The 22,325-nt window shown below is 41.0% G+C and overlaps 1 protein-coding gene across 2 annotated transcripts in view; it reads right to left on the reverse strand.

Moving 5' to 3' along the window:
- The window catches only part of MTMR1 (myotubularin related protein 1), a 1,550,898-nt gene that overhangs the window by 460,390 nt on the left and 1,068,183 nt on the right, over nt 1-22,325 (reverse strand). For both annotated transcript variants that reach the window (XM_044057166.1, XM_044057165.1), the window contains one exon: nt 20,188-20,373. In XM_044057166.1, coding sequence (XP_043913101.1) covers nt 20,188-20,373 — 186 coding nt within the window. The remainder of the gene's footprint in view (nt 1-20,187; nt 20,374-22,325) is intronic.

A 22,325-nucleotide genomic window follows, 5' to 3' on the forward strand; every position in this document is an offset into this window, starting at 1 on the left:
AAACACTAAACTGAAGAGTGAAGCCCAGAACCACCTAAGACCATGTCAACATAGTCAGCAGCAAATAAGATTGGGGAATGATGGTGCAGCACACAGCATTATGGGTAAGGGGAAGGAGCTGAAGGCTGGGAAAATTTAAATCGGTGCTGAACAGACTGAAAAACTGGTACCTTCATCTTAAACCAATGAAGAGGATGGAATGAGACCATACTGGATTAGTTGCACTCACAGTAACATAATTGTGAACAGTGTACTCTCACAAAAGAATAGGCTAAACTAAGAGTGGCAAGGTGAGATTGCCATTTAAAAACCTTATGTAAACCCACCTTGAAGGAATGTCCCATTCTTAATCTGGCACCAGAATACATTTGCTTTTTATTTAGTCATATAAAACATTCTATTAATAGTTTTTAACACAGCATTGGAGGTTTTGGCCATTTAATGTGCTTTTAATTCTTTCAGAATCAGTGTCTCATTTGACAGTAACTGGTGCAGAAGAGGGAGGAGGGGAAATTTGAGCGGTGTACATGCATAAGATCGACCGGTGGATGGTCGAGCGGGTATAGCCAAAAGGAGTGCAGCAACATTTAAAAAATGCGATTGCAAGTGTTGCGAATCGCAAAATCCCGTCCCCTTTTTGACCCATGTTAGCACTCATTTTAGGGTGTAGAGCAATGGGAAATGTCGAATTCGGTGTTTTTATGGCTTTCTGACCGTTTGGCATTACAGGATTTGTGGAGAAAAGTCGGTAAATTGTATGGTTGAGCAATGTGAGCTCGACCATATGAATGTAAACCATTTGAGCATAATGCTGGTTGAAAGCAGCTTCAGTCTGGATTATGCCAAGTCTCACAGACTTGTCTGATAAGTATTTTAGAAATATAAAATTACTATATGCTGAGTCAGTGTACAACAAGCAGCAGAAGATGGGTTCTAATTATAAGAGTCTCCAAATTCTGAAGAAAAAAAGGATGTATGAAAGCTACCAAAATGGGAATGAAATCTAGGGATACATTACTGATTTGGAAAAGAAAAACAAAATTCTGACAGTGTCAAAAATGTTTACAACCACTTCAATGGCACGTTTGAATAGTGGTTCGGGCATCTAAAGGAGCTAACAGGGAGCAGTGAGTGACCACTGCTGGTTAGCCCATCATGGGGAGAGACAGGCAGCTCTGCCTTATCACATGGATGACATCTATTTGAAGCACATTAGCCCATCATGGGAGAGAGAGGCAGCTCTGCCTTACTGCATGGATGACATCTAGTTGAAGCACAAAGTATTAAACCCATGGAGCTTGAGCCTAGAGAACCCATGCTACCATGTACAAGTCGCACAGAAAACAGAGACGAATTCAGTATGAAGATGCTTGTTACCCTTAGAGGCCAGCATATGGGAAAGCTCAGAAGAGCCACTGTGCTCTACTTGGGAGAGGACAGACCATCCCACAGTATCAGCAAATTGATCCACTTATTACCACCCAGTTCTCAAAGCAGAGTGGATAAGGTAAGTGGGGATTCTTTGGCAGGAATAAATGGACTACTGGGCTCTCACCTTGCCCTGGAATTCCAAGGTCTTGTTATCACGGAATGAATGGATAGAATGGGTGCAGACAGATGAGTTATCAGGCTTGGTCTTATAAGCAGAGATACATGCATAAAGTGTAATACTTGGAAAAAACGTGTTTCTAAAATGTTTCAGCCTATATGACATACACACTGCTTGCTAGGGCTACTAGGGCATGCAAAGTTCTCTACAGTGGATTATAATGTGGAACATTATGCCTTCTAAAGAACCACCTCATCATGACTTGCTCAAATCACCTGGACCATTCTGGAATGAGATCAAGGTACACCATCTGTCAAGGCACATTTCACTGAGCAAGAGACTATACACACAGAAATTAACATGTAAAGTTAAGACAGGATACTGAAAAATCCATCCTTCCTTTATCTATACTTCTTGCCCTGCTGAGGTTTGCAGTGTAGCAAACTGAACGGAGCAAAACAGACCAGACTTCCCCAGCACTGCAAAAGTCTACATCTCAGCCTGGATAATACTCACTCCTTGGCCAGCTGAAGAAGAGATATAATCTCTCCAGCTTGTCCCGAGTCTAACCCACGGAATTCTTCCCAGGCTATGCCTGGGACATTTCCCAAAGAAAATGACAGGAAAGTATCCTCGCTAGATGCCCAAACCACCCCAAATTGTCTCTGATTAATGTAAAGGAATAACCGCTCTCAGACTGTTGGTCTACTCACTTTTTCATAAAGCGTGAGCCCAGCACCTTGGTGAAGGAACCTCATTTCTGCATCTTATACATGAACTCTCATCCTATCAGTTACTGCCTACAGCTAGTGAGGAAAGGGAAACAGACTGACAAGTGTTGAGCTTTGACCTAGGACTCTGGCTCCTGTTTCAGTACCATGGTCTGGTACTCAGATTCTGCTTCACCTCTATGATGACAGAAAGCCTGCCATATTGCTGCCATTGTAGCCATCTGCTGGTCCATCTCCAAATCTCTGCTACCTTCACTACTGAACAACACCTCAAGATGCTTAAACATTTCCACTTGTGGTAGCTGCTCTTCCCTTATCAGCAGACAGCAATTCTCATTCTTCAAGAAGAATCATGACCTCTGATAGGGAGATATTAATTCTCACTCCAACCAATTCACACTCAGCGATTAACTTCTAAAGTGCACACTGAAGTTACAGTCACAGCAGGCCAAGACTACAGCTGTGCAAAATCTTACCAAAACAGTAGTTCCACAGAAATGAAAGAATCTGCAGTGCAACTCCTGAAGTCTTCCTTTTCTGTACTCTGGCGCTGGCTTCCAGAACAGATATTGGTTTTGGCAGTCTAAGTAAACTGCCTAAATCCTCTCTCACATTGACAGAGCTCCTTACACTCCTAAATAAAATGTTCATTCATCCTGTGTTGTGAGGCTGAAGCCAGTGAATCTTCAGACTCAGTGTTGACATAGAAACCAGAAGACAGTTTTATTAATTAATTTATTAATTTATTTATTTACATTTGTTTACTGGGAAATTCCAACTGGACGCAGGTCCTTTTTCAGCAGAGACCCGGGGAGAAAAGCTCCACAAGTACAAGTAAGTATTGCAATAGTAAATGAGTTTACATTAAACAACATGAAATTCAGAGTACAACAGCAGCATGACTTTCAGACTACATAGATCAATAGTAAGGAACAAACATACAATAAATACTGAGTAATAATCTGTTGTTACAAATTGAGGAGACAATAAAGAACCTAAATGTTACAGTGATAAAGCATGTTTAGTGAGAGATAAACATATAAGCTTGTGTGCAGACTGGGTAGGAGCTTTGTTAATTGGGGTTGGAGCAAGGACAGAGACAGTTGGTTAAAACAGGCTAATACTTCCTCCTCTGAGTATAAGGAAACAGAACTCTCTCAGACAGGGGATCTCAAGACTCTGAGAAGTGTGAAAGCCTTGAATTGTGAGATTTTTCATCAAAAAGGGAAGAAAAAATTATTTCAGTTTTCCTTGCATATTTCAACTGCACTTTAAGTCCACTGTGAATTAATACTGTTTTTTTCTACCTTAAGCTGCTTCATTTGTTTTTAACCTAAAAAGTTAGTTTGAAATTTCTGATTGGTCTACTGCCACAGTCTTGTAGTTGTATTCACAACAGTGTGAGAAATGTGATACACTACAGGATATGTGCCTCATTTACTTACACATTTCATTCTTGGTCCCCTTCTTTTCTCTCTCTTCATCAATGATCTTCATTCTGCTATCCCACAAGCAACATGCATTCAATATGCAGCCTTATCTGTTCTGCTCCTTCCACCACAGAACTGATCTCACTTACCCAAAACATATTTAATACTGTTGAAACATGGTTCTCAAAACGGTTCCTCCTTAATGCCAAAAAAACTAAACTTCTCCTTTTCACCCCCACTTCTCGTCGTACCACCCCTTTACATTTCTCCATCTCCTCTAACACTATCATCTCACCTGACTCTACTACAAAACTGCTAGGTATAACTGTCAACAATCTCTCCTTCGACCAACACATTAATTACACCATCAAATTAGTTAACAGAAAAATAGGATCCCTATATAGAATTAAACCTTTTCTAACCCCAGCAACTAGAACCAAAATAGCCCAATCCCATCTCTTATCTTCACTACTATATGCCTCCTCTATTTATACCAATCTTAAAAAAAGCAATCTAGCTAAATTAACAACCTGCTACAATAATATTGCCCGCTTTGCCACTGGTAACCCCTTCAGAACCCACCATTGTCTAAACCTAAAACTTCAAGGCTGGCTTGAATTCCAAAACTACTTGCTTATCCCTCAACTCTCTATTGCTCATAGTATACTTTATCAACCTGACCACACACCAATACTTTCTCAACTGATAATCCCCTGTAACAATCTCAACTCCCTACGCTCTTCTCACAAACTAATGGCCAAAGCAATTAAGTCAAATAACTTTGCCGGTGACTGTCTTTTCACTAATACAGTAGGTAGAAACTGGAATCTTCTTCCTTGTGACATAACTCTGACTACATCTTTGCCTCTTTTCAAACAGAAAATTAAACTGTACTTCCAAAACCACTGGCTCTGTTCCTGCAGTACACCTGACTAATTTATCTTATTTATTACTCTCTTACTCCTCTACTCCTTTCCTCTCCACTCCAACCCTGTTTCTGATCCTACCACTATTAGAACTATAAGTATTATGCTTTCTCTGTAAATTTGTTGAAATTGAAGAATAGTACCTTTCTTATTTTATTTTTGAGAAAACTTGTTACATTACTGTTGAATATCTCTCTTGCAGTGTTTTAATGATGTATTTTTTTTTTATTTCTTTTTCTTTTTATTTTTTATAATTTATTTCTTATGAAATGTACTAGTAGATAATGGAGCTTTTCTCCTCGGGCCTCTGCTGAAAATGGACTTGTTATCCAGCCAGACTAGCCCGGTCAACAAATGTAAAATAAAATAAATAAATAAATAAACATTTATACATCTTTCAATGCATTTTTGTCATAACTACATTTACCTGTAATTTCTGTCATTCCAAGTGTCATAGTCTTGCAGTTTTATTTCACAATGGTGGCAATACCGTGAGTTTTGCTGCAGGATATGGGCCCATACAAACTGTTTACACTCAAATTCAGTTGAAAAGATTGGATATTCTGTTTAATTGCCTGTTTAAGCTACACTTACAGAGATCTATGTTTGTTACAACTGCTGCTGATTGCCCTGCTCTTTCATGGTTATACTATTACAGTCTCCCAGCCCGTCTATTGTTACATTATGCACTGTTCTCCTTGGTGTTATGTCTTGTTTGCTACAGTAACCACAAGTTCCTTTGCCACCCCCACCCCCCACTGTATCAATCCTCTGTATTTGTAGCATATCTGGGAACTCAGACATAGACTAGTACAGAGTCACTGCAGAGACAAAACTGTAATTTGTTACAGGTTCTTAGTCACAGAGCTCTTTTGATTAGATTTATTGGCTATTTTGGATTGTTTTCCTATCTAACTTGTTTCCTATAAATACTGCTGAGCTGAGGTCGTCCACAGTCTTTTATTAAAGATCCTGAGAAACGTGGTAAGCCTTGAACTGTGAGATTTTTCACTGAAAAGGGAAGAAGAAAATAGCTGTACTGAGCACACCACTACTGTTGAATTTGCTTTATAGTGGGTTGGCTGCACAAAACCCTTTTTCTCTATACAGGAAGCCTTTCTAATCCAGACAATGTTTGCAAATTAAACTTGGGGCTTCATTAACTTGCAGTAAATGAAATAAATCACACCTTGAGTGGAAGTAAATCTGCCCAGGATATCTGTACATACTAGCCTAAGAAATTAGGTACACCCTCGCTACTCCTTAAGAAGACTACCTTAACAAACCCTTGCATCCCCACACCAAACCAACTCAAACTAGTTCTAGCCCCCAAAATCATTCCTGTATAAATCCATGGACCACCACTACCCTACAACTTCTGGAACCAGCCTAATTGAGACGGGAATCTTGAGATAATGTATACATTGCATCATGCTTTCTGACGATCTCTTGCTCAAGCAGCATAACAAAGAGTGTGAGAAACGTAAATATAAAATGGCACTGGAAGCTAAAATCTCATACACAGAAAATTCAGACAACAGGAGTGTCAGCAGTAAACCACACACCACACCTCAATACTCTACACATTACTCTTCATATGCTGAGGTTCTAAACGTTAACTTGTCAAACTCAAAACAGGCACAAAGCACCTTCAGCAACAGCATTTGTCCATTAAAAGTACCACCTCACATAACACAAGGAGTGCCAGAGTCATAAAAGCCCATTAAGCAAGCACCCATTAAACCAAACATTCTAGTTATAGGTGACTCCACTGTAAGTCAAAGATGTACCTTTAATTAAGCTGACCAAGAAAAGAGTGACAGTTATTTCACTGCCTGTTGTCAGGATCTGACATACTACATGTGCACTTAAGTTCTTGAACAACAAGTACGAGTATGACTCTGTCTTAGTGCATCTGAGCAACAGTGACTTGATACGTACCTCCTTCGACAATACGATGAGACACATGATGGAGCTGTCAGACTGTGTCCCACAGGCAGGTTATCAGCCTAGCACTGAACAGCATTCTACCATCTCCAAATATAATGTTAATGCTGCAATAAGACCACAATATAATTGACTTCAAAAACTGGCTTAGTTTTTAGTGACAGTCAAAGAAGATCCAGTATTCGTTAGTCTGGGAGGACATGACCGACAGACCACACTGCTTTGCCACGGATGGGCTTCACCTGTCCCCTCTGGGCATTTGAATATTGGCAAATATATTACCTACACAGAAAGCTCCAAATATGCCCCGTATTCACATTAACCACACAAAGTATACAAAACCAGGAAATGTTATTATGTTGCTTAGCGCTTTCATCCTTCAAACGTACCAGGACTTCTGATCAAGTCCTGGTACATTTAAAAGAAGAAAGCACTTGTTTTTCTGATGAAGTTGGTGTGAATATGGGGCATATTCGGTGCATTCTCTTTGGATTACTAGTATTGCACCACTCTGAAATTGGTGAGAGATATTATCCACTCCATAGTGTCTTTTTTGTGCTGTCAACCAGATATACCCACCAATATCATAAAACAATCAAAGGAAAATGTGAAGGTGCTACTGATCAATGCTAGAAGTCTAAATAAAAAACTGCACTCCTTAGAAACTCTCCTCACCCTAGAGGAAGTTATCACTTGTGCAGTGGCTGAAATGAGTTTAAAAACAGTGGAGAGTACTCCAGCTTTGCAGGGCTATAATGTCTTCCACACTTATAGGCTTTCTACTGTGCTGGGTGGGGGGTGGAAGTCAAAAAGGTGGAAGTTATCTCAATCTTTATTCAAAAAGAGACTCCCCCATCATTGCTGGTCAAGACGTATGATGCACTACAGCTTCATGTCCAAAACACAATCAGAAAGGTCCATTTCCACACACTGCTCACTACAGAACTGACTCCTTTCTATGACCCAAGAAAGCCACAATGCCCATCTACAAGGACTAGAGTCACTCAGTACTAAACCCAATATAATTTTCATGGGTGACCTAAACAGACTTGAAAACCTATGCCTCCACTAGTGCACAAGCACAGAGATTCCTGGATCTTGCAAATACAAATGCTTTGGAACAACTAGTTAGAGTACCCACTAAGGAGAATAACATCTTAGACCTTTGTCCTTACTAAATTTGGGGACATTTCCATCATTCCTTGCATATCTTCATTACTTATTAGGTTTGACCATAAAGCAGTCTCCTTCAAAATAAAACAGAATGCAGACTGAATCCAGAGACCACTCCTGGAACCTTTAAAATTTTCTCCAAAGTGAACTACCTACTCCTAAGTGATATACTGCCATGCTTCAAAATCCCACCAAACTCAGTTAACTCTACTGAATATATGGAAACATACACCACTACCAGCATGTAAGCAGCTGAACAAATGCAACTATACTTGACAAACAATGAAAGGCCAAAAAAAAAAAAACAATCCCCCAGTAGAACTTTAATATCAGCGCTCTTTACAATAAAAGGAAGAGATTACTGGATAAAAGTAAAAAGAGCAATATGCAGAATGATAGAGCCCTCATAATTAAATTAAACAAGCAACTTACAAACAAGCTTAATTAAATCTAACAAATCTAAGTTCAAGTCACAAACACCCACCCAAGGAAAGTGCAATTACAAGATCTTTTTTAGTTATGTTCATAATCTCAGAAGCAAAAAGAAACGATGTGCTAAGCTGAATGTAAATGATGTTACCGACACTTAAACTGAAGATATAGCTAATCTACTGGCTAATAAATTCAGGTCAAACTTTACCCCCTCCCCCCATGAAATTACAGAGTCAGTCTGTAAATCTTGCCCTAGCTTACAGATATCCTTTAAAATATCCTCTAAGGAACATGAACTTGTGGGATACACTATGGAAGGATACCTCTCAACCGTACCAAATTGACTGTTTTTAACCGGTTTTGCGGTCCAAATAATGTGGTGCCAGGATTCCAGAGTGGCACCGCTTAATTTCAGATTTTCCCAGCTTTGTTATTTTAAAATTTTTTTTTTGATTTTTTTGAGCTGACGTCATCATGTGCGTGATGATGTCAGCTCCATGAATACCCTGCCAGCCTGTCAGAATTGAGCGCAAGGGCTCAGCATAGCATGCATGCGAGCAATTCCATCTCCAGCCAAGCCGTGAGTTTTCATCATGGGGGGATGGGCCTAGGAAGAAACAAGCAGGAATGTATTTTATTATTTTTATGCTGCTGACTGCAGTTCGGACTTCAGAAACAAGGAATTTGTTTTAGTATTATGCTGCTGTTCGGACTTCAGGAACGGAACAGAGGTATTTTTATTTTATGCAATGCTGACAGGAGGACAGAACAAGACAACAGGCTGTTCAGAGGTATTTATTTAGTACTGTGCAAGCCGCGACTCACGAGTTAATTGTGGTTCTTATGCTTCAGAAACGGAGGTAGTTTATTATGCTTCAGAAATGGAGCCTCCGTTTCTGAAGCACTGAGGTAATTTTATTATGCTTCAGAAACGGAGGTAGTTTACTGTGTGATCTGTTGTAATTTTGCATGTTTTTGTTTTTATCCTCGTTTCCCAGTAATGGGGAAAGAGTATATGTTGGTTAAAGTTGTGCATTTTTATGTGCATTAAGCAAGTGTGCGTGCTATTAACTCTATCATAAAATACGTTATTTTTCAATTGTCTGGAGTGTGTGATAATTATTTTTCCTGAAAGTCTGAATTCCTGTAATGGCTGGGTCGACCCTGTTTGTGCGCAACCTTCCGCCTTCTGCTAGCAATGAACAATTGCTTGAGGTATTCAGCGAAGTTGGGCCAGTGAAGCAATGCTTTGTGGCTCGAGATAAAGATAAGGGCTTGGGCAGTATTCTCTTCTCAGAGTTGTTTCTCAATAGACTAGCTTACAGACTCATTCACAAAATAAGTGACCAAACTGACAGTTGTGTGCAATTTGTGTGTGTCTGTAAAATCAGCTCTGGAATTATGACGTTTATTATCTTTTTGCCTAGTTGCTCACTGGCTCATTTTAAGGAAGATTTCTGAGGTAAAATGGAATGGCATTAGTTGATTTTCTTTTGCATTTCTCTCTCTTGTTTGTCATTTGAGAGACCTATTTTACAGGATCCCATTGCACTGTGCAGATTTTTGCCTCATATTTATATTATTCCTCGTAAAGTTTATTTTCTGACAAATCATTGAGAATAGATGTCACTAAATGATGACAGACTTTTGAGTTTCAGACCACATCTTTCAGAAAATGCAAGATAACACTAGATCCATTATTCTAGCTACTTTCTAAGTTTATAGGAACAATATTTGAAATTTGTACATATTATTGGGCCTGGGGCTATTATCCACCCCTTCCAATTATTTTTGGCTTTGTCCAGATTTTTTTTTGCTTTAAGAGGTTGAGATACACAGTTTAAGTGCACAAGTGTTCTGATGCTTACACCTATGCTTATTCGTTAGTTGCTAACTTTTCCTATATAAAATTTGGACAGTTGAGAGGTATAACTTACGTAAAAGGTTTACGTAACTTTACTTATACAAATAGTGTGTCATACAAACAAAATAATCAATGAGCAGTGTATAAACTTACATCTATAACAAAATAAGCACATTGCAGGAAAATTCTATACATCAGTCTGGGATCATAGCTTGGTTGTCTACTCTTCAGTTTGTGTTTGAAAGTTGATATCCCACAATTCCATTAGAGTGGGTGGGGTTACATAATTATGTATGCAAACTGTATGTTAACAGCACACAGATTTGTACCTATTTTTCATGGCCTTTGTCCAGATTTTTGATGTTTCCAGGTTGAAAGATGGGTATGGAAGCCTGGCTAAACTTACAAAAAAAATAGTAAATAAACTTAAGGGATAGACTTTGGGATGCTTGGCTAAGCTTAAAAAAGGCCCCAGTGGCCCATATGAAATATCTAGAACCAACTCACCACCAGCAATCACACAAGAAAAAGTAATGAAAGCATTACCAAAAGCAAAAAAATACTGTGTCAATGGGTCCTAACAATTTCCCAGGATGCATCTTAAATGGCATTAAGCCCAATTTAGCCACATTCCTAACAACACTGTTCAACCTTAGCCTTCATATGGGTTTTCTTACGAAATGAATAGAGAACAGCAACAGTTACTCTCCTGCAAAAGGAAGGACCTTCCATGGATCAGGGAATTACAGGCCCATAAGTCTGACCAGCCTCACATGCAAAGCCATGGAAAGAATTATCATGGAAATAATCAATAAGGGCAAAGAAATCCTCCAAACACTGTACCCATCTCAGCCTGGATTTGTTGAAGAATGGCCAGGTTTACTGAACCTGGTGGACTTTTTGGAAAATGTCGCCAACGCAACTGACAAAGATAAAATGATACCCACCACCTACCTCATTCCTGGTCAAGGCTTATGACACAATCATCCACTCGGACACAATATAAAAGATTGCTAAATGGCTCACAGACAGGATGTAGGATTTCAAAATAGGGGAAGTTTCCTCCACAAAAAGACCAGTCAGCAGAGGTGTTCCCCAGGGTCCACTGCTGGGACCTCTTCTATTCTGCATCTACTTCTGAGAAATAAAAGCCAATACCAAAGGGTGGTGGCTGACTACATTTGCTGATGACTGCAAGCTAAGAGCAATGATCAAATCCTCAAAAGACTCAGCCATCCTACTAAAAGGCTTGTCCCAAACAAATAACTGCTGCTAGACTCACGGACTAAAGTTAAATGCCAAAAATGGATTACTGTCTCCTGTGGAAAGTCGACTCCTCAACTGAACTATCCCATTGACAACAAACCCTCAAGAGTTAACCCAGTACTTTGGAATTTGGGAACGTATGTGGATAATGACCTAACTTTTGATGATCAGATGTCCACTGTGGTAAGGAAACCTTTCTATATTGTTGTAGAGCATAAATAAGACTACTGCTTACTCACCCCTCATTAGATCAATCATAGTATAATGCCCCCTTTCATATGCATCTGTTTGTGTGCATGCAACAAATGGAACATCTACAGAGATGCCATACAAAAAAAGATTCAGGGTCTAAACAATATCCCTTACATGGACCACTTCAAAGCTTTATCGCTATATTTGGTCTCTTACAGACTGCTAAGAGGTGACCTGTGCCTAGCATACAAGACATTCTCCAAACCATTACTGATGGACTTGCTTCACATCTGGAAGTCAAATGGTATCAGAAATCCTCGATCCAGGGACCTAAACCTCTTCTGAAGCATTAACAAAATGGTTTGGAGGGACAAATATATCTCTCAAGGGGATACCACTACTCTGTAACCAAATCCCCTTCCACATAAAACAAAGCTCATCCCTGACCACATTCAAAAGTAACTTGGATCAATGGATGGGAAACAGAAAATTATCCCAGGACTTCCCCCTGTACTACTAATGGACAGAGACCGCTCTTAAATGTTTTATTCCAATGCATGAGTCCTCTCCAAATACCTATGTTTTTTGATCTAGTAATTATCATTACAGTAATATATAAACACAGAGCTTGGAAAGAACTAGGTGAATCTAAACTGCTAGCTCACAGACAGGGCCCCAACAAGTCAAGATCGGTGAGACCACCTTCACCAAGAGACAGATCACCAGCACAGTACCCCAGGGCTCTGTGCTTGACCTGCTCCTATTTGGCATCTACTTCTCAAAGTTAAGGTTAACATTCAAGGCCTCTGCCTCATCAAGTTCGGAGATGACTGTAAATAGGGAGCTATTATAAATTTCCCCCAAGGCACCAACAACTTGCAAGAGGGTTTAACAAAGACAAATGACTGGTACCAAAACCAAAGCCTACAACTCAATGCCAAAAAATGCATTATAATGCCTTTTAGGAAACTGTCAACCCAAGTTAATTACTCCAAGAGTCAACCCAGTAGTAAGGGATCTGGGAAAATATGTAGACAGAGACAGAAATCTGGCCTCTGACCAACATGTTCCTAAGATAGTAAGAAAATCATTCCATGTCAACCAACTTATAGACAATGGTATGTCATCTACGTACAAGAAAGTTGTAATACCACTTTAAACTGGCTCATATCAGACCCTTCATTGAGTATAACACCCTCTTTGGCATGTACCTAACTTGGCACTTGCAACAGCTGGAATGCCTACAAAGGTTTCCTCACCAGGAGAATTCAGGGCACAAATACCCTGCCCTATACTGACTGTCTGAAGGCTCTAGCTCTGTTTTCAGTGTCCTACAGGCTGCTGACAGGGGATCTTGGCCTAGCTTATAGGGCTTCTTCAGACTCAGCCATGTTGTACATGAGCAAAACAAAACTGCACTAGAAACACTAGATCCAGGAATATGAACTTTGCTTGTGACTTAAAAAGAACATGCTGGAGACACAGATGTGTGCCCCAAAGGATCACCAAGCTATGGACTAGACTCCCATCAATGTAAAACAGAGTTCATCCCTGACCGTATTCAAACTAAACCTTGAAAACTGGATGGGAAATCATATATTTACTTCCAGTCTGTCCCCCACAATCCTTACGGATAGATACCATCAATGAAAAAAATATTATTATCCTAACAACCTCCTCCCAAACAAAAATCTTAGTTACCTTCCTACTAACATGTCCACCTCCAAACACATATGATACTTGGGATCCAAATGGGTTTGGAGAGCAAGGCTATGCTTGTAACAGCCCTAGTGGCAGCCTAGTAACAGCCTATGCAGACCGTCTCAAAAAACTGCAGCTTTACTCTGTCGCATATCACCTACTCAGAGGCGATCGCTGCCTAACACACAAAGCTATGTCAAACCCAGAGCTTTTGGACATGCTCCACTTAAAGAAATACCAATCCCTCTGAGCTACACATTCTAGGGACCTAAACCTTGTCACCACAATAAACAGAACATGCTGGAGGGATAGATTCCTGTCCCAGAGACTTCCCATCCTCTGTAACAAACTACCTATCTATATCAAACAAAGCTCCTCATTAGCACTCTTCAAGAAAAATTTTGACAATTAGATGGGAGATAGGAAAATTCACCCCGGGGATTCACTTCTGTGGCTCTGCTCGACAGTGGCACAGGAAAATAATTTTCTTGGGTGGCGAAAGCCAGGGTACCTTTTGGCTAGGCTTATATAGGCCCCAGGGCCAATAGCCTAGTACGTACCTATGAACCTATGAAACTCCTAGAGCTAGGTTAAATTTCAAGCACCAAATGGGATAATTGGCTAGGCTCAACAAGGTCCACAAGGGCAGTTAACCTAGTACTAACCAATGAAGAAATACAGGTGGGATCCTTAGAAAAGGGAAGGAGCAAATTAAACATTGATAACTTTGGGGAACAATACATTCAGAATAATGTTCAGAAGGAGTGAGGTTTAAGGGAAAGCAGGAATTGAGCAATTTATGTAATGTTGGAGTGAAAAAAAGTACAGTTTTATACCTACCATAAATGTAGATGTTCGAGTGCTAATACAGCTGCAGTCATAACAGATGGGTTCTCCTGCCATCAGGCGGGTCCTCGGTCGGCCGAATTCCAAAGTCTAGGTCTGGCGTCGGTTGTCGTCGCCTCCTCCCTGACGTCAGTGTGACAGGGGTATAAAAGAACCAGCCGACGCCATGTTCTTCAGTTTTTCTTGCCCCAGATGTCAGGTGCCCCCAGAAGGAAGGCAATACATAAAATTATGAAGTAAAGCAATGCAATATAATCAAAAAACAGTAGTTGCAAGCAAATACACCATAAAAGAATACCCCTAGAGGGGAAGGAGGGAGGGAAACCTGGACTGCAGCTGTATTAACACTTGAACATCTACATTTATGGTAGGTACAAAACTGTACTATGTTCATCGTGCATACAGCTGCAGTCATAACAGATGGGTAGAATCCCAAAGCTAAGAAAGGGGTGGTAGGCTCTAGGTGGAACTAGGAGGAGCCAAAATGCCCTGCAAGACTGCAGTGGCAAAGCCTGCTCTAGATTTGGAGTATAATGGTAGGTTGCAGTGTTTGGAGAAGGTATGCACAGAACTCCAAGTGGCTGCTTCCAAGATATCCTTGGTAGGAACTCCTCTGAGGAAGGCTGCAGAGGTGGCTGTGGCCCTGGTGGAATGAGTTCTAATGCCTGTAGGAACAGTTTTGCCATGAAAGGAATAGCAAAAGCGTATGCAGTGGGCTATCCATTTTGAGATTGTCTGCTTGGAGATTGGCTTTCCTGGAGCTCCTACCGCATAGGCCACAAAGAGCTGTTCTGATTTTCTGAAAGGCTTTGTTCTGTCCAAATAATAAAGCAGTTGCCTGTGGATGTCCAAGGAATGTAGTAATCTCTCCCCTTTGTTTTGAGGATTGGGATAAAAAGTAGGTAAATGTATGGCCTGATTTAAAGCTACCCTGGATACCACTTTAGGCATAAAGGAAGGGTTGGTTCGTAATGAAACTCTGTCCTGATGGAAGATGATAAAAGGCTGGACAGCCATGAGGGCCTTTAGTTCTGAAACTCTACAAGCTGAAGTGATAGCCAGAAGGAAAGCTGTTTTCCAGGACAAATAATGCAAATCTGATGAAGCAGCTGGCTCAAAAGGAGGCAAAGTCAGTTTTTCCAGAATGAAATTTAGATCCCACGCAGGTATTGGTTGTTTCCTTGGAGGTCTTAAATTCTTAGCCCCTCTGAGGAACTGTCTTAAAAGAGGGTGAGAGAATAAAGGAGGATCAGTGTTGTATTCTGCAGAAATGGCTGAGGCATGGATTTTGATGGAGGAGAACGAAAGTCCACTGCTTAGTAGTTCAGCCAAATATTGTAGTATTTGAGGTAAATTCAGTTTTCCAGGGTTCTGGCCCTTTTTCTCACTCCAGACACAAAAACGTTTCCATTTTGCGGAGTAAGCTTTTCTAGTTCATGGCCTTCTGGCCTCCAAAATGACATCCTGCACCTCCTTGGAGAGTAGGGCCTGCTGTGATGCTAAGGAATCTTCCATGCGGCTAGATTGAGTGTTTTTAGCTGACTGTGAAGAGTTTTGAAGCTGTGCTGAGTCAGAAGAGGCATTAGAGGCAGGGTCCATGGAGGGGAATGAGTCAGGCTCCCCAGGAGTGGGTGCCAGTGTTGCCTTGGCCAGTCCGGAGCAATGAGGATCATCTTTGGTCTGTCTGCTCTGGTCTTCAATAGGACTTTGGACAGCAGAGGAAGAGGCGGGAAGGCATAAACTGTCATTGATGTCCAGCTGAAAGAGAGAGCGTCCACTCTCCAGGCCTTTGGGTGGAAGGTCCTCGAGCAGAATTTTGTCAATTGATGATTTTTGTGGAAGGCAAAGAGATCTATGTCTGGCCTTCCCCATTCTTGGATTATTTCTGTTAAAACTTTTGGATGCAACATCCATTCGTGTGGATCTGTCATATTCCTGCTTAGGTTGTCTGCCAGCGTGTTTTCCTTGCCTGGCAAGTACTGTGCTTGTAGTTCCATTTGTAAGTCCATGGCCATGTTCCAAAGTGATATGGCCAGTCTGCATAGGGGATAGGAATGTATTCCTCCCTGCTTGTTTATGTACCACATAACTGTGGTGTTGTCCGTTCTTATCAATAGTTGACCTGGTTGTAGAAGGTCCTTGAAAGCTATAATAGCATTTATTACTGCTAGCATTTCTTTTGACTGATGTGAAGATGCTTTTCTTTTGGGACCATTTGCCCTGAATGCACTGGTCTGTCATGTGCGCCCCAGGCGTAGTCTGAGGCGCCTGTTGTGATGACTTGATTTGCTTGAGGCTTGCTGAATGGAAGACCTGTGTTTGCTTGACATGCTTGAGCCCACCACAGAAATTCCTTTTGCAGACATGGAAGTAGTGGTATTATTGTTTCCAAACTGTGGCTGTGTTGAGACCATATGTTTTTTAGGTACCATTGTAGTTTTCTCATATGCAGCTTTGCACATGGGATTAGCAAGATGCAAGATGCCATGAATCCCAGAGCCTGCAGGATTTTCCTTGCAGTCAGCCTGGTGCAATTTACCATTGTTTTGAAATATTGAATTAGTTGCCCCTGCTTCTCTGGCGTGAGGTAGGCCATCTGGGTGTTTGTGTCCAAACTGGCACCCAGGAAAATTATATTTAGAGAGGTATTAGCCTTGATTTCTCTTTGTTGACTGTGTATCCCAGAGAGTTTAATAACATTATTACATAAGCCAGATGTTTCAGAAGAATGTGCTTGCTGTCCGCTTGGATCAGGCAGTCGTCCAAATAAGGGTATATTTGTATCCCTTGAAGTCTGCAGTAGGCAATTACTGATGCCAGGCATTTCGTGAATACTCTGGGCGCAGTAGATAAGCCAAAGGGCAATGCAGAGAATTAATAATGGGTTGAACCTGCAAGAAATCTGAGGTATCTTCTGCAATTTTGTCTGATTGGGACATGCAGGTATGCCTCCTTGAGGTCCAATGTTACCAGCCAAGACTCCTTGCCCAGCATGGGAAGAAGTTGCTGTAGAGTGAGCATCTTGAATTTTGGTACGATTAGGAATGTGTTTAGGATGGAAAGATCCAAAATAGGTCTCCAATCTTTTCCCTTCCTTGGCACCAGAAATAGCCTGGAATAAAAACCTTGACCTTGTTCGTGTGTAGGTACCTCTTGAATAGCTTTCATGTTTATAAGATCTGAAATTTGCTTTTGTGCCTCTGCCCTTTGATTGTGTGGCAGTTTTGCATGCCTCTCATTTTTGGAAGGGTATGAAAGTGGAATTTGTAGCCTCTGTTTATAATGTCCAGGATCCATTTGTCCTTTGTGACAACATGACAATTTTTTGAGAATAGTGCCAGCTTTCCTCCTAAGGTATATACCTTTTTTCCCCACCTTTCTAAGGATCTGGAATCTCTCTCTGAAGGCAATGGATTTTTGGCAATGGAAGCCTTAACTCCCTTGGGTCCCTGTGAGATGGTTTCCAGGTCAGCAGCATGGCTTTTGTAAAGAAATTGGTGTGAGTCAGGAACCCTGTAGTACCTGTCAGGCTTAACTGGAGCTGGAGGTAGAGAGTCCGGGTTAAGGCAGGCCTCCGAGTAAACATCATCTAGGATGTCCAAGACAGGAGGTATAGCCAGAGGCCTGTGCTGGGGTAACAAAAGAAATTCCCTGAGCCTTTTCTTGGAATCTGAATAATCCTGGCCTTCCCAGTGGAAGTGTTCCCTTAAGGTATGCAAAGTTTCCCCAAATGAGAAATCCTCAGGGGATACAGAAGGAATAGACTCCTCTGCATCAGAGTCTTCAAAAGGGGAGTAAGCCTGTTCCTGATCATCAGAGTGTTCTGAAATAATGGATCCCTGATCAGAGGAGGGGGAATCTTCCTCCACTCTGGGCCTTTTGTCCGGAGGTGGCTGGGAACCTCTGATTAGAGTAATTAAATCCTCAGCCATTTTAAGCATCTGTCTCTTAGGCATGGGGCCTGGAGGTGGGCCCTGTGTAACTGGTCTCTTAGGGTGCATGGTTGCTTTAGACTTGGTGAAAGCCTTGATGGAGAAAGAAGAGGAAGGTCTGAAGGCACCTTGAGTGGAGGTGGACCTGTCCACATTCTGTGTTTCAACGCCAAGAGTGGCTTCGGTATCTGTAGTCTGGGTGTGGGCCGAGGAGCCTGCGACCTCGGGTACAGGAGACATCGCCAAAGATGTGTCGTCGGTAGTCAGGGGCTGCGTAGGCGCCTCACTGAGAACCGGACCACATGTAGTCGGCTATGGCGTGGTGTCGGTAGAGGCCGCGGACCTCGAGTGTCGGTCCTTGTCTTTGCATTTTTTAGACAAAAACGGTGTTGGAGTATCCGACGACATGGTATAGTTAAATGCTTTCCCAAAAAATGCTGGGCGAACTCCGCCCGACGCTTAATAGTGCGTTTGTTGAATGTAGCACAACAGTGACAGACCGAGACGTCGTGGTCTGGGCCTAAACAAGGTATACAGAGGGAATGGAAATCCTTATGCGGTATTTGCTTCCCACAAGAAATACAATTATTAACTTTGTCTGACATCGGTCTGAGGCAAGAAAAGTTTCTAACGGGTACTTAGCTTTAAAGAAGACTTCGGTTTTCCAAATTTTTCGTAATCTCAGGAGCTGGCCGACCGGCACTTGTGAACTGCTTCTGCTTCGGCCACCGCGCGGCAAGAAAGACTGGAGAACATGGCGTCAGCTGGTTCTGTTATACCCCTGTCGCACTGACGTCAGGGAGGAGGTGACGACAACCGACGCCGGACCTAGACTTTGGAATTCGGCCAACCGAGGACCCGCCTGACGGCAGGAGAACCCATCTGTTATGACTGCAGCTGTATGCACGATGAACATCAGAAAGAAAACATGTATGTAAAGTATACTGCACGAATACGAAAACTGTTAATATGGTTCATTTTCTTTTCTATCAATGAATGTGTGCCTATGTCTTAAGTGATAATTTCATAAAGCGGTGTAAAAACAAGGAATAATATTAACCATGTGTCTTATAACTCAAACTGGTAAAGCTGTTTTAAGTCCAAGTCTGGCTTATTTTCCTGAATTGTAATGTCTATAACAAAAACTCACCATGTTAACAGCTATAGAAACATTATAATGTTTACCACTAAACATTCTGATCAAAATCATTTTTGCATACTTTCTTAAGCTATTAAGAAGATCTACTGCACTTATTTTCAATTAATCCATTCACATACAGCATTCAAATGTACTTGCTGGAGGAAGTTTTTTTTACTGGTATTTTGGGTGTCACCAATCTCAATGCTACACTTAAACATCTACTCAGAATCCTCTCTCGGAAGGCAATAAAGTCAACACTTGATTAATTAAAAAACAATTAATTTAAAGCAGCCAAATGAGCTACTATGTCACATAGAAAAAGAATCATTTAACCAATGTACAACTTTGGTAATATGACATGTTTCTTCCTTCTGTGACTTTGTTACCTAAACTTTTACTTAGCTTTTCTATTATTAACATGCCCTGGGATTCATTAACGCCTATGCTAAGTGTACACTGTTCTGAATGAACAGACAACACAAGCATAACTCACACCTTCTTCCTCCTAATTTTAGTTTTCCAACTGGTCTTTCCTTCAGATTTAAATGCTGAGGGGGATTCATAAAGGTTACCACAAAGCGTAGACTATATGTACATAGTATAATGTTTCGGAGTGACAAGAAAGCACAAAAAATAAGGTAGAGATGCATTTGAATAGAGATCGTATACACTTGGTGTAGGTGTTATTGAATTTGGCCCATGATACTGAAAATGTGATTAATTCTGTAAAACCAATCTGTATTATTACAAGCAACAGAAACTTTTCACTTAGATGAAATGATACAAATAAGCTTCCCAATGCATAATAAAGAAAGTCAAATTTCTTCTTAGATAATTCCTGTGTTATTTCTGCTTCACCCAACATAACACCCACAGTACTACAACATGTCTTTACCAATATGAATTTAATCCATTAGTGTCAATGAAATAAACCAACTCCCAAATGGCTAATTTAGTTCTCCTTATCCTTTGGGTTTAGCTACTAGTTATGGCTTTGAATTTGGAAAGCATGTCTTCTTAGCAAAAGATACTAAAAAGCAATGTTATCATCTCTTACCTTTATATTTTCTAACCAGTGAGATGAATCCACATTTGAGAGCCATCGTGCATCGTCAGTCAATGGATATACAGACTCCTTAAGTTTTCGTAATGATTCTCTAATCACATGAATATTATGTATTTCCAAGAAGACTATTTCAGCATAAGGATAAGAACTTTCACATTCATACCCTCCTCCTTTAGCCTATAGGGCAGAACAAGCATAACAACAAAAAAATAAATAAATATGCATTTTTCAGGGCAAATACACAGACTTGATTGTCTATACTTTCTACAGTCAAAATTTCTCACATATCTTCTCTTACTGTACATGCTTACAATGACAAACAGCTGCTACAACAGGCAACAAACTGTTTTGCCAACACACCATATAGGGATACTTAGAATTCTTTACATCTCCCTCCACAACCTGCCATAAGGACGTGCCTACAAAATGCCCTGCAATATCAAACAGCCTCCAAGTTACTTCATGTATTCCACAGATGGCTCTTAATATTGGCACAGCCAGTAAAGTACAGTTGTGTACACTTACCATAAATGTAGATGTTTGAGTGCATTCACTGTTGTAGTCATTACATTTGGGCAATCTGCTGGCAGGTTGCCCTCAGTCGGCCTGAATTCCAAAGTCTTGGGTCCTGCGTCGGTTGCTGTCTTCTCTTCCATGACGTCAGGGGTATAAAACATGCAGCAGACACCATTTTCTTGAGTTTTTCTTACCCCTGATGTCAGGTGCCCCCAAAAATGTAGCAAATATATATATATATATATATATATATATATATATATATATATATATACCAAATACACCACATAGGTTGCAGAAGATAGAGAAGGAAAGTTACATTTCGGAATGACAGGGGGATGGTGGGAGGGTAATCTGGACTCCAACAGTGAATACACTCGAACATCTACATTTATGGTAAGTGTACACAGCTGTACTATGTTCTTCGTGTTTCACTGTTGCAGTCATTACATTTGGGTAGAATCCCAAAGCTATGGTTGGGAGGCTGGGGCTAAACAGCATTAGGTGCGGCTATAAGGCCCTGCAGCACTGCAGTGGCAAAGCATGTCCTGGACTTAGAGTAGAGAGGCAAATGATAATGCTTTGTAAAGGTGTGAACAGAACTCCAAGTAGCAGCCTCTAGAATGTCTTTGGTTGGTACTCCTCTGAGAAAGGCTGCTGAAGTAGCTGAAGCTCTGGTGGAATAAGACCTAATGCTCTTGGGCACATGTTTACCATGGTGTAAGTAGCAGAAACGGATGCAGTGGCTTATCCACTTTGAAACTGTCTGCTTTGAAATAGCCTTGCCTTCTGATCCTGCAGCATATGACACTAGTAATTGCTCAGTTTTGCTTAGAACTTTCGTCCTGCTCAAGTAGAATCTTAGCTGTCTGTGTACGTCCAAGGAATGTAGAATTCTCTCCCCCTTGTTCTGCGGACTTGGATAGAATGTTGGCAGATGAATTGTTTGGTTAAGGGCCACACTAGAAACCACCTTAGGCATAAAAGTAGGATTTGTCCTCAGAGACACCCTGTCTGGCTAAAATATGATAAAAGGCTCTACAGCCATGAGGGCCCATAGCTCTGAAACTCTTCTTGCTGAAGTAATTGCTAGCAGCAGAGCTGTTTTCCATGATAAGAACTGTAGATCAGCGGTAGCAGCTGGTTCAAATGGAGGCAGGGTGAGCTTTTCCAACACATAATTGAGGTCCCATGCAGGTAATGGTGATCTTCTAGGAGGCCTTAAATTGTTGACTCCTCTAAGATACTGCTTTAGTAAAGGATGAGAAAAGATTGGTGGCTCTGTATTGTAATGAGCCAAAATGGTAGAGGCATGGATTTTGATTGATGAGAAAGATAGGCCTTTGTCAAGCATCTCAGTTAAGTATTGTAATATCTGAGGAATATTTGGTTCTGCTGTAGCAGTTCCTTGTGCTTGATTCCAAGCACAGAATCTCTTCCATTTGTCAGCATAAGATTTTCTAGTACTAGGCCTTCTGGCCTCCAAAATGACATCCATCACAGCTTTACTGAGAGGTGTTGTTTGTATGACTACATGATTAGCCATGCTGCCAGGTTAAGAGTCTGTAGTTGATTGTGCAGGATCTGATTGTTTTGCTGGGACAGTAGTTGCT

This window comes from Protopterus annectens, chromosome 15.part0 (assembly GCF_019279795.1).
Source record: "Protopterus annectens isolate FY-2018-M chromosome 15.part0, PAN1.0, whole genome shotgun sequence".
Classification (NCBI taxonomy): domain Eukaryota; kingdom Metazoa; phylum Chordata; order Ceratodontiformes; family Protopteridae; genus Protopterus; species Protopterus annectens.